The sequence below is a fragment of the Miscanthus floridulus genome, chromosome 2 (assembly GCF_019320115.1).
Source record: "Miscanthus floridulus cultivar M001 chromosome 2, ASM1932011v1, whole genome shotgun sequence".
Classification (NCBI taxonomy): Eukaryota; Viridiplantae; Streptophyta; class Magnoliopsida; order Poales; family Poaceae; genus Miscanthus; species Miscanthus floridulus.
Window position 1 is genome coordinate 164,988,512 of NC_089581.1, and position 11,340 is coordinate 164,999,851.

Consider the following 11,340-nt stretch of genomic DNA (forward strand, 5'->3'; position numbering starts at 1 on the left):
ATCAAGACAAGACTTGGCTTGATGGACCAGTTGCAAGCGTGAAGGGCAAGTCGAAGGCTTTGGAGTGATGGACCGCATGGCGGTGAAGCTTGAGTAAGACTTGGCGCCAATGGACGATGGCAACGGTGAAGAGCAAGTAAAGTCAAGATCGATGAACCAATATGATCATGTGATTATATGAAGTGGATCATATATCATTGTTGATCGTGTTGGTGCATGTGTTGCATCAACATTGGAGGAGATGGAATGGAATACGCAAGGCAAAGGTATAACCTAGGGCATTTCATTTCACCGGTTATAGGTGTGTAGAGAAGTTTATAACCGGGTTTAGAATAGATGTCCGTACTATCAAGAGGGGAAAACTTATTTGCATATCGGTCATCTAGTGCCACTCGAGTGATCTAACTTTGCATCGTCGCTAGGATCGAGTGGCGTGGCAAGTTGAGTGGCTAACATCCTTTGGGAAATGATTGTAAAAACCTAACACACATACACATGGTGGTGTTTACTTGGTGGTGTTGGCACATTTACAAAGGAGATGGAGTTGGAGTTGATGTGGATCAACTTGGTGAAAAAACTCCACCGATGGTGCCACCGGCACCCTACATAGAAAAGACAGAGTCTCACTGGTTGCACCAGACGCTGGCACTGGTAGTGACCGGACGCTGGCAGGGCACGTCTAGTCTGGATGACACATGGTGATGCAGGAGCTAGAGTGTGACCGGACACATCCGGTCAAGGTCGGTACCTTACTGTAAACGACCGGACATTGAGGGTCCAGCGTCTGGTCAGTTGAAGCTGCTGTGTCCGGTTAGGTCAAGTGACCATTGGAATTGGGACTCATGGCCGTCTGCGAGCGACCGAACGCTGAGGTCCAGCATCCGGTCAACATGATCGAAGCGTCCGGTCGACCCGACAGTTGCCCAGTGAAGAGGTAACGGCTAGTTTAGCCCTTAGGGCTATAAATAGAAGTGGCCTTCGGCCATGGTTGGTGCTGAGCACCTTGGGGGACTTTGTGTCCATGCTTGAGAGTGCTTGGGAGCCCTCCATCTCGCACATACTTGATAGTGATCATCCGATTGTGTAAGTGAGAGATTTTAGTGCAGTTGCATTGTGAGGTTGCATCAAGTGGCACTAGGTGATCGAGTTGCAAGCCGGTGGTGCTTGTTACTCTTGGAGGTTGCTACCTGCTAGATGGCTTGGTGGTGGTCTCCGTAGAAGCTCGCAAGAAGCTTGTGCGATGCTCCGGAGAAGTGCTTTGTGAAGGGCATTATGCTCGCCCCGCGGGAGCCACAAAGAGCAACTTTAGTAAAGCGTGTCATTGAGCTACCCTTACTTCCGGGGTAGGTTCTTGCGGCGCCCGACGTGCGGGCTTAGTGGGTGATGCCAATTAGCCGCCGAACCACCAAGTGAGTGGTCGACACAACGGGGACTAGCGTGTTGGTAAACACGTGAACCTCAGGAGAAAAATCATCGTGTCAACCTTGTTCTTCCCATTGGTTTGCATCCCCGTTACACAAGCTTATGATTACTTTCATATACATTGAGCTTGTGTTGTTGCTTTTGTAATTAGTTAGCTTGTGTAGCTTGCTAGTTACCTTCTTACTTGTGTAGCATAGAAGTAGCTCCCTTGCATGGCTAATATGGTTTGTGTAATCTTGTTAGTCACATTGCTTAGTTTGTGTAGCTAAGTAATTATGCTCTCTAATTTGGCATTGGTTGCCTTGTTATTGAGCATTGCTAATGAGCTTAATTGGCTTTGTGCTTTTGCTTACTAGCATATGTAGGAGCTCCCTTGTTGCTTAAAGTACTAGTGGCATAGGTTTGTGTGACCTTGCTTCTAGAATTGGTTAGGAGAGCTCTAGCTAGCCCGGCACCTTTATTGCTTGATTAGTATCTTTGCAAGGTGCTAGTGAACATAGATAGAGGGGTGGTGTCTTGGCTAGTCCGATAGTTTTAATTCCGCACTTGTTTCGGTTAGCCAACGTGATTAAGTTTTAAAAAGGACTATTCACCCCCCTCTAGTCGCCATCTTGACCCTTTCAAACGCGCAAGCCACCGGGGCGACGGTGCTCCGGGATGGACACCCATGCGTCACCACATCTTCGGCAAGCGCCTTGGAAAAATGGCGCGAGCACCAGATAGAGAAGGTTAAAGCGAGCTCGTGGATATAAACAGTTGAACCCATTCTGACCTTGCTCCAATTTCACTAGCACGACGGCACACCTGGCCAGTAGCAAGAAAAAACACCGAATTGACGGCCAGTAATGCTTGGTAGGGCATGGGAAATGTGGGGCGCCTAGTTGACTTCTTATGCCACCTACTGGTGCAAGGAATCGAACTATGAAGCCCTAAGCTAGGCGAATTGGAGAGCGGAAAGGCAGAGCTCAAGCCGTGGTCATACCATGGAGAGGCACATGAGTGAGCACGAGCAGATTAAGATGGGCGGCTCCGATCGATAGCTGCAACACGAGCACACACGCATAGGTGACAAGATAGGGGAGGGCTTGGCACGACGCGCTTGAATTGGAGTGGCCAGACCCGAGTAGGTCGCACCAGCGTCGGCTAGCGGGGGCAAACACGGCAGAGGGACATCACCATCGCCCTTGCGATCGAGGTCATTGGCCCAGACACGGTGGCATTGGCACCTGCCTAGAGCCTCGACACAGTAGGTGAAACGAGGGGTGAGGCGAGCGCCACGATGGCAAGGCGATGATAGCAGCCTTGTCTCGACCCCCCGTGCGGCTCGGCGACCAGAGAGTGGTGCATGCACACAGTGATAGCGGGCTAGGCCATAGCCAGCTAGGACGGCCAACGCGAGGCCAAGGCGTTGCGTGGCATCACCCGAGCGCGCAAGCTGGCCAGCGGCAGCAGCCCGACCACGGCCTGATCCCGGCGCCAGCAGTGCCCACACGCGCGTTGACCGTGAACTCGAGCCAAGAGGTAGCAACTGGTGACGTGCATGTATTTTAAAGCGAAGCAAAAGCTGCTAACAATCACGATCGAGGTTCAACTAATTCCCCTAACCTAAAGCCGATACTAACACCCAACTGGCAAAGCAAACCTCACATCCAGAGAGCGACCAGAGAGGAAGAAAGGGACGTGCCAACATGAGTTCGTCACGCTGAACATTGGTTCGCGAACCGAGCACTAAATCATGGTTCACAGCGCGTTCTAAGGAGGTTTGGACAATTTTTACGAGAGCAACGTGACATCCAACACAACTTCGACCTACACCATGTTCAAGTACTTAGAAGCAGCCAACGGTACAAAAACATGGATCTAGTGTTTAAACATTTTAGTTAGAATTTAAATGTCAAGACACCATTGTCTTACTACTTTTCCCATACTTAGAAAAGTTAAGGTTCAATTCGAACTAATAGCCATTAACACTTTTGCTACAAAATTTAAAAGGCCTAAACCCTATTAACTGCTACCAACAAGTATTTCATGTAATAGTCCATACCTTATATTAACCCATAGGAACAAAATATTTAAGTATTAATTAATTATTTCTCCCACAATAAATCGCCAAAAATAGTACTTTAAACGGAAGTTCAAGTGTTTGTCGTCTTAACGAAAAGGGCTCATCTTAACTTCAAATTTGATTTTTGAGCTCCCAAGAGCACTAGTTAATAACATTTGTTTTCACAAATTAAAGTTGCATCTTCAACTATACCACTTGCTCATCCTCTTTACTTAAGTACTACACACAAGTTATATTTTTTTGTTTATATAAATGGTTTTTCGTGCCAAACAATTAAAACGACTTATCCTATTTTTCTCGTTAGGATTTTCATTAACACTTTTACGTACCAAGTAAGTTAACTTGGATATTGATTTGAGTCCACAAAATGAGTCACCTAGGATTCGCTTATCATTTCACGTGCATTATAAATTTTTAAAACTCGAAAACTTGTTTGGCTAATCCCTCTCGGACCTAAATCTCGGTGTTAAGCAAGCTCGTAACACTAGGGGTATTACACAAGTTGTAGTTTGTTATAATGGTAAAGTAATTCTATGCGGCATTGAACCCCTAGCATACGCCAAAGGCGATGGTAAAACAGACAAGTTGTAGTTTGTTATAATGGTAAGGATATATTTAGGATGAAGTTCTAGGAGAGATAAAGATTTGGCTTTATTGTATCAAAAATGGTGCTCACAATAATATTCTAAGGAGGCATGTTAATATGTTACATTCGAATAACATATTTGGAGAATTCTACTGATATATCATACTCTTCTAAATATAAAACCTCTTGACATGGATAAGATTGACAAACTGCTGAAGTCACTCCAAGCCTATGGCAACTGAGAGTCCAGAACATTCAACCGGTCCTTACACAAATTCATCCAACCAAAACAACCCCAAAACCTCATAGACTAGGAAGGAAAAAACTAAGAACTCAAATCATTTATGAATCAAGACTTGGGTCTCCGAGGAATGATTTCTTTATTTCTCTAGATCAACCAGATCTGATTCTTTACAGAGGACAGTATTAAACATAGACGAAGTATCAATCTCTTGAACTATGGATCTCAACGATAGTAAAAGCAGTAACTAGAGAATAGAAAACCTATGTAAAACTAGAGAGATGGTTGGTTGGGGGAGCCTCTATCTTATTTATAGAGATTTTACAGATTCCAACACGCTCTTAGATATTTTAGCTGAACCACTTAACCCTAGGGACATAATGGTCCAACTTGAGATATGTCAATTCGATGGCCACAGGCTCTTCACGACTTTGCTTTGCCTCGTTGAAAGCTTCGCGATAACGCCACTTGCCTCCTCTCGTTCCCGCTGGAACTCCAACCGGGTTTGGAGGCCCAAACACGAAAACCATCCAGCCAGTGGTTTTGAGGCCAAACTACCAAACCACCTAGAGAAGCGCCTCCTCCACGATCTCAACACGTGACAATGTCATCCTCGACCATTCAATCACCAAGTCCTCCAGTGCCTCCGCTTGACTTGGTTAACACGGTCAACTCCTCCGCATGTAATCTTGCTTGTTTGATGTCCCCAAGTGTTTTACACCACAATCAGTCTTGGTCCCTCGGTCCATGCCTCACATCCGTCCTTCACCGCTTCCAGTTCATCGGCACGGTACGTCAATACTTGACCTTTTCCATGTCCGTCAATCATCCCTGAGCTCCACACCTGCACATCAACATAGTAGAGACATGTTGCACACGCATACTCACGCCATAATTAGTCTCCAAACTCAACCAAAATCGATCATCTTTTAACAATATTCATCACAAACTCGACATACAAGGGCACATATCAACCTTGTATTCGCATAGTAAAAAGAAACTAAGCTCTCTTGGCAGCAAACAACAATCAATTATCCAAAATTTTCTTTTAAGTCCATTTTAGTTGACTGGTGATGCTGCTTTTTTGCGGATCAAGTGCTCATCGTTTTCCTGAAGAAAAAGATAGATATGAATAAAGTTGGTCTTTAGCAGCCTACAGCAAGCAGCCACAGCCACCTTAGTCGACACACGACAGCAGCCCCAGTCCCCACACTCGAGAGTCCACGTTCATAGTGCCAAATAGGCAAATAGGCATTCTTTCTTTTTACCGTTCCGAAAACGACCCAACACATTGCGGAGACTCGAGAGTCGAGACGAGCGTTGGTCAGCGAGTAAATCCATAAGCTCTGCTTGAGGATGGCCCATATAATCTCGGCTGCTTGCTCACCAAAGTAGTCAGATGCTAAAGGTACCTTTACAAGGGTCTCCAACAGCCTAGCCATTACAGCACCCAAATCCAAAAATACATGATTCACGTTACTTTTGTGACAACAAACGGGTCTAAAAGAGTAGGCAAAAGCATTACCTATTTTGGATAGAAGTCCGGGCACAACCAAAAAATGCATGGTTCACGTTACTTTTGCGTCTTCTGCTCGCATGGCTAGAACCGTGTCCGGCCGCATGCTGCTCCTAGCTCCGACAGATTTGGCGTTGCTGTTAGAGAAGGCAGCTTTTAGGTGCATGACCATTTTCTTTCAGTGAGACAAATGTGTCTCTTGAATAGAGTCAGTGTAGTTGGAGACAGTCTAAGCCATTGAAATTGCATATGCTAGTCTTCTAGTGCAGAATAACCCAAACGTTACTATCAACTCACCAATCTCACTATAGTACCATTTTTGTGTGGGCCATCCTAATGCAGTTTTAAAGCAATACCATAGTTCTATTATTTTAGTGCGACGGCTTAGACCATCTCGTGTTAAAGAAAAAATTAAAGAAAAAACAAAATAGCTTTCTATATGTGGCGATGGTAAAATACTTTCTTTTTTCAAATTCCAACTACAATATGACACGCGCAGAGTAGGCACCCTGTCACAGGTTATAAACAAACCACTAAAAACACTTATGTGAGCCATGACGCAATCAGGAGTAGAGCCAAATTATATATAGAGAGAGAGGGAGGGTCAAAGAGATTTGATATGTGAACTGAGCGTAACTTATCTATTTAGGTTTTTATGGTGCAACCTGACAGGGTTAGTCATCGATCTAGCTGCTTCTATTTTTCTAGACTTATTTTAATATCTGATGATTGAACAATGTTATTCTTCCAATAGTAGATGACTATGTCTGTTGACAACAGGATGCATATGGTGACTCGTGAATCTTAAGATCTACGGCTTAGTATTTCGGATGTGCTCATTGTGGGGTAGTATGTGTATTTGATCCTAAGAGTCGGTGTGTGCATAATGTTCACCTTTGTGTTGTGAACTATAGCCAATGCAAGTTTCGTTGTTCATTGCTTTACCGTGGATGGTGTGCACGGCAAATTTCAATGCACCTTCAACGCGGATTTCTCCATTTCCTTTTATGAGAAGAGAGCGACTTTTTGAGCAATTTTGCGTTCACGCGAACTAGTGTAACTGTTCCTTTTAGAGTTTCAGTGGTGTGACTTGTTACTTGCATTGAACCGTTCGTTTCTCCATTTCCTCTTACGAAAAGAGAGCAACTTTTTGATCAATTTTGTGCTCACGCGAGCAAGTATAATTGTTGCCTTTAAAGTAGATTTCTCCATTTCCTTATACGAAAGAGAGCAACTTTTCAATCAATTTTGCATTCACGCGAGCAAGTATAACCGTTGCTTTTAAAGTTTCAATAGTGTGATTTGTTACGTATGAAGCAACCATATATGGGAGGATCGGTTGTAACCTAGCAATTATGGGGTCTGGACAGATGCTAAAACCATACAGCATGATGATGTTTAGCCATCCCGTAGTGCAAGATTTCCTATGCAATTTTGGAGGTCTCAATTGTCAACATAATGGAAGAGTTGGTTTTTTTTCTAGATGCATAGTTTTTACTCCCTCCGTTTCATATTATGAGTCATTCTAACTTTTTTAGAAAGTCAAAGCATCTCAAGTTTGACCAAAATTATAGATAGAATTACAAAGATCTATATCATCAAATAGGTATACTATGAAAATAAAATTAACGAGCAATCTATTGGTATCATAAATGTTATTATTTTATTATATAAATTTACTCAATTTTGATAAGCTTTGACTCTTGAAAAAAAATAGAATGACTTATAATTTAGGATGAATGGAGTATTATATATCTAAACATAATATATATCTAGGTGCATAACAAAAGTTATGCATCTATAAATGACAGAACGACTTGCTATTTAGAATGGAGAGAGTATTTGAAAAATAATCTCTGCCTCCGCATATCATGAATACAGAGGATCCTGAAATTAACATGACCAATAGAGTGACATATGCCGCGTTGTTTAGACATAATAACCAGATAAAATTAACATGATGCAGACATAATAATAACTATAGAAGTAAAGGAACCTGATGCATATTGCGCGTGAGTAATTTGTACGGTTCGGTTCGATGCGCACGTCAAGTTTATTGTCACCGCCATCCATGTCCGGATCATTAACTCACCCACGCATGTATACGTACGCCCTTGCATCATCACTGGATGGATGATCACAATCGTGGGCCAATAGGCCTTAAACCTCTCGATGATGATTCTTTCCTTGGCTACCAAGTAGGATAGCGGGTTGTGCTTGTGCACGACGACCTCGGTCAAAAAGTCCAAGATCCATGCAGCGTTGGTCCCATTACCCATGCATGTGGCGCCGCAGGCCCGCGGTGAAGAAGCGCGACGACTTTCTCAGCGTCTCGTCTCGTCACCCCGAACGTCACCGGGACCGGATCCTCTGCGGCGTCCGTCTGCCGCCTGCGCCGTGCGCAGCGGATCCCGAATGATTAGTCTGACCCGAAAACGTGCAACTCCCTAGGTCTCCTGCTGCTTAACCGCCACTCATGGTCAAGGCGACTGCGCTCTGTGCATGCACCTGAATCCTGGTACTGTACGTGGATAATCTTCGCTTTCACATTTGCTTCCCATCAGTGAAAAGAAAATGATCCTTTGGTAAACAACGAACGAATTTCCACCGCGGAGTTCAGTTCGGACCACAAGAAAAAGAGTACCAATATGAGCAATAACTATGACAGAAGTAGCAAAAACGTGGCTGGTTCTGTATAGGGGACTACTAGCTAGCTAGGCGAATCGCATCTCTTGCTAGATTTCATTGAAGTGGTCTCAGATAAAAACGCAACAGAGGAAAAGTGCGAACGGCACAAACGGGCGACCACTTGCCCACGGCCACGCGGGGACAATCGGAACGGAAACGGATCGAATATGTGACGGGCGGGCGGGGGACGGCCACGGCGCCGCCCTGATCACCTGACGAGGCGCCGCAGCCCTTTCCGTCGACGAGACGAGACGCGGCCGGGCCCGGCCCCCGTCGCGTGCGCCCGTTTGGTATAAGCGATGCTTTTAAAGTTTCAGTGGCGTAGCTTGTTATGTCCGAAGCAACCATATATGGGAGGATCTGTTGTAGCCTAGCAATTATGGGGTCCGGACAGATCGATACTAAAACCACACAACATGATGATGTTTGGCCATCCCGTAGTGCAAGATTTCCTATGCAATTTTGGACATCTCAATTGTCCACAATAAAGGAAAGGTTGGTTTTTTTTTTCTAGATGCAATTAGCTTTTATTATATGTTCGGCTGCCTGCCACGCAATCTACAGTAACATTCTAAAACCGCATTCTTTTAGCTTGGCTAACGCCCCGGGCATTGCCCTTTTTGGTTGCTTTCGGCCGGGAAACCTTTTCTTGTCGTGACAGAGCAGACGAGGCTATGTTGTGTTGCCTTGACCCAGACGAATGTAATCGGCTGATATTCGCCAGCCATATGTTCCGGCTATATCGGTAACGGCACAGCTTGTTGATCATGATACAGTACAACACAAGAACCGTGGCCACGCGATTGGATGGGAGGTTTGTGTGCGCCGCGCGCGCCTACCCGAGTCGCGGCACGCTATGTGGTGGCGCAGGCGCCAAAGCATGGGGCTGACGCACACTGTACAGTCAGCAAGCAGCTACTAGTAGCTGCCACGAAAGAAACAGAGGTGCAAATTAAATATATGAGCAGATGGGTTTCGTCCCCAGATACATTTTGGTCACGCTTCACGAATCACGCACCTGCAAGGCTGTAACCAGACGCAGGCTTCTTCGTTGAAACTTCGCCTTCTCGGTTGCCTGCCTGGTACCTCCTGCGCCGCAGGCAGACACGTATATATAGGAGCGCAAACACTCGCGGCCACACCACAATCTCCTCGCTCTCGCTAGTCGCTCCGTCACCGTTCACCAAAGAGCCCAAGACATCCGCTGGCCTCCTCTGCTCGCGCGCCGGCGCCGCACGCATGGCTGCCTGTGTCGACAAGTGGCACCCCACGCACGCCGGCCGCCTCTCCGGCGCCATCTACCGCTTCTTGCCGGACGGCGCCACGGACCGCGCGGTGGTCACCACCGCGCCGGCGTCCGCGAGCGGCGGCGGCGGCGGCGACGACGTCTGGGACGAGCTGCGCGCGGAGGCGCAGGCCGACGCGGACGCCGAGCCTCTGCTCCGCAAGTTCTATGGCGACCTCGTGCTGTCGCGCCCGTCGCTGGAGGCCGCCCTCGCGGCTCACCTGTCGGCCAAGCTCTGCGTCCCCGGCGTGCTGCCGCAGGACGCGCTGCGGGACCTCCTGGCGGCCGCGCTGGCCGCGCACCCGGACGCCGGCCGCGCTGCGCGCGCCGACCTCCGTGCGGCGCGCGACCGCGACGCGGCCTGCGAACGGATGGTGCACTGCTTCCTCTACTACAAGGGCTTCCTCGCCCTGCAGGCGCACCGCGCCGCGCACGGGCTCTGGTCCGAGGGCCGGTCCGCCGCGGCGCTCCTCCTCCAGAGCCGCGCGTCCGAGGTGTTCGGCGTCGACATCCACCCGGGCGCGCGCATTGGCTCGGGCATCCTGTTCGACCACGCCACGGGGATCGTCATCGGCGAGACGGCCGTCGTCGGGAACGACGTCTCCATCCTGCACGGCGTCACACTCGGCGGCACGGGGAAGGAGTCCGGCGACCGTCACCCCAAGGTCGGGGACGGGGTGCTGATCGGCGCCGGCGCCAGCGTGCTCGGCAATGTGCGGATTGGAGCCGGGGCGAAGATCGGAGCTGGGGCGGTCGTGCTGCGGGACGTGCCGGAGGGAACCACGGCCGTCGGGAACCCCGCGAAGGCGGTCGGGAAGAAGGCGGCGCCGCAGCGGCGGCGGCCGGAAGAGCAGCCCGGGGTGACCATGGAGCAAGCGTGGTCGGACTACGTGATTTGAAAACTGTCAGAGGGTCTGGATGCAAATATTTAGCGCAGGCGAAGGAGAGTTTCCCTCCAAATGATATTTGTGGTCGATGGCCACCGCTATTTCTGCAATAGTGCTGCTATTGCCTACACTACGGACTACAGAGAGAGCTGCATTGTCATATGCCATTGCATAAGAGGGAGAGGGAGCTCAATTAGGCATTGAGCCCTAGAGCAAGTCCATATTTTTTCTGTTCTTTTTTCCTTTGTTTTCGGGGACGGAATAACAATACTATATGCATCTGAACCATAAAGTTCCGTGCAGAGGATTTGCTATCTTTCAGGTGCCAAAAAGATAGCATTTGTTCATGCAACAGCTGTGAGCCATGAGATGAAGATCTAACGGATCAGATGTACGAATCTTGAAGCAAGATCAAAGGATCACGTTATCGTCTGAACCAAAGACGCCTACTTTTTAGAAAATGTGAGGAAATAAGCCTCTGTCCTGCAGGGGACTTTATAGTTTAACAGTACTGTTCAAGTACAAACTCTCTGACCAAGTAGAGAATGGATATGTTCTGTAGGTTGTCGGATTCTGTATGCACATTGGCCCCGTTCGCTTCGCTGAAAAAACAAGCCGAAACACTGTTCCGGCTGATTTGTTGTGAGGGA

The 11,340-nt window shown here is 47.7% G+C and overlaps 1 protein-coding gene across 1 annotated transcript; it reads left to right on the forward strand.

The window, feature by feature from the left end:
* Positions 1 to 9,569: 9,569 nt before the first annotated feature.
* On the forward strand, positions 9,570 to 10,974 carry LOC136540462 (probable serine acetyltransferase 4). The gene has a single exon (XM_066532470.1). It carries the CDS (start codon positions 9,758 to 9,760, stop codon positions 10,700 to 10,702), a length of 945 nt encoding a protein of 314 aa, XP_066388567.1. The 5' UTR covers positions 9,570 to 9,757; the 3' UTR covers positions 10,703 to 10,974.
* Positions 10,975 to 11,340: the final 366 nt, after the last annotated feature.

What these genes read in the sequence shown, in the direction of transcription:
- LOC136540462 (XM_066532470.1), top strand. Translation starts at nt 9,758, where the DNA reads ATGGCTGCCTGTGTCGACAAGTGGCACCCCACGCACGCCGGCCGCCTC.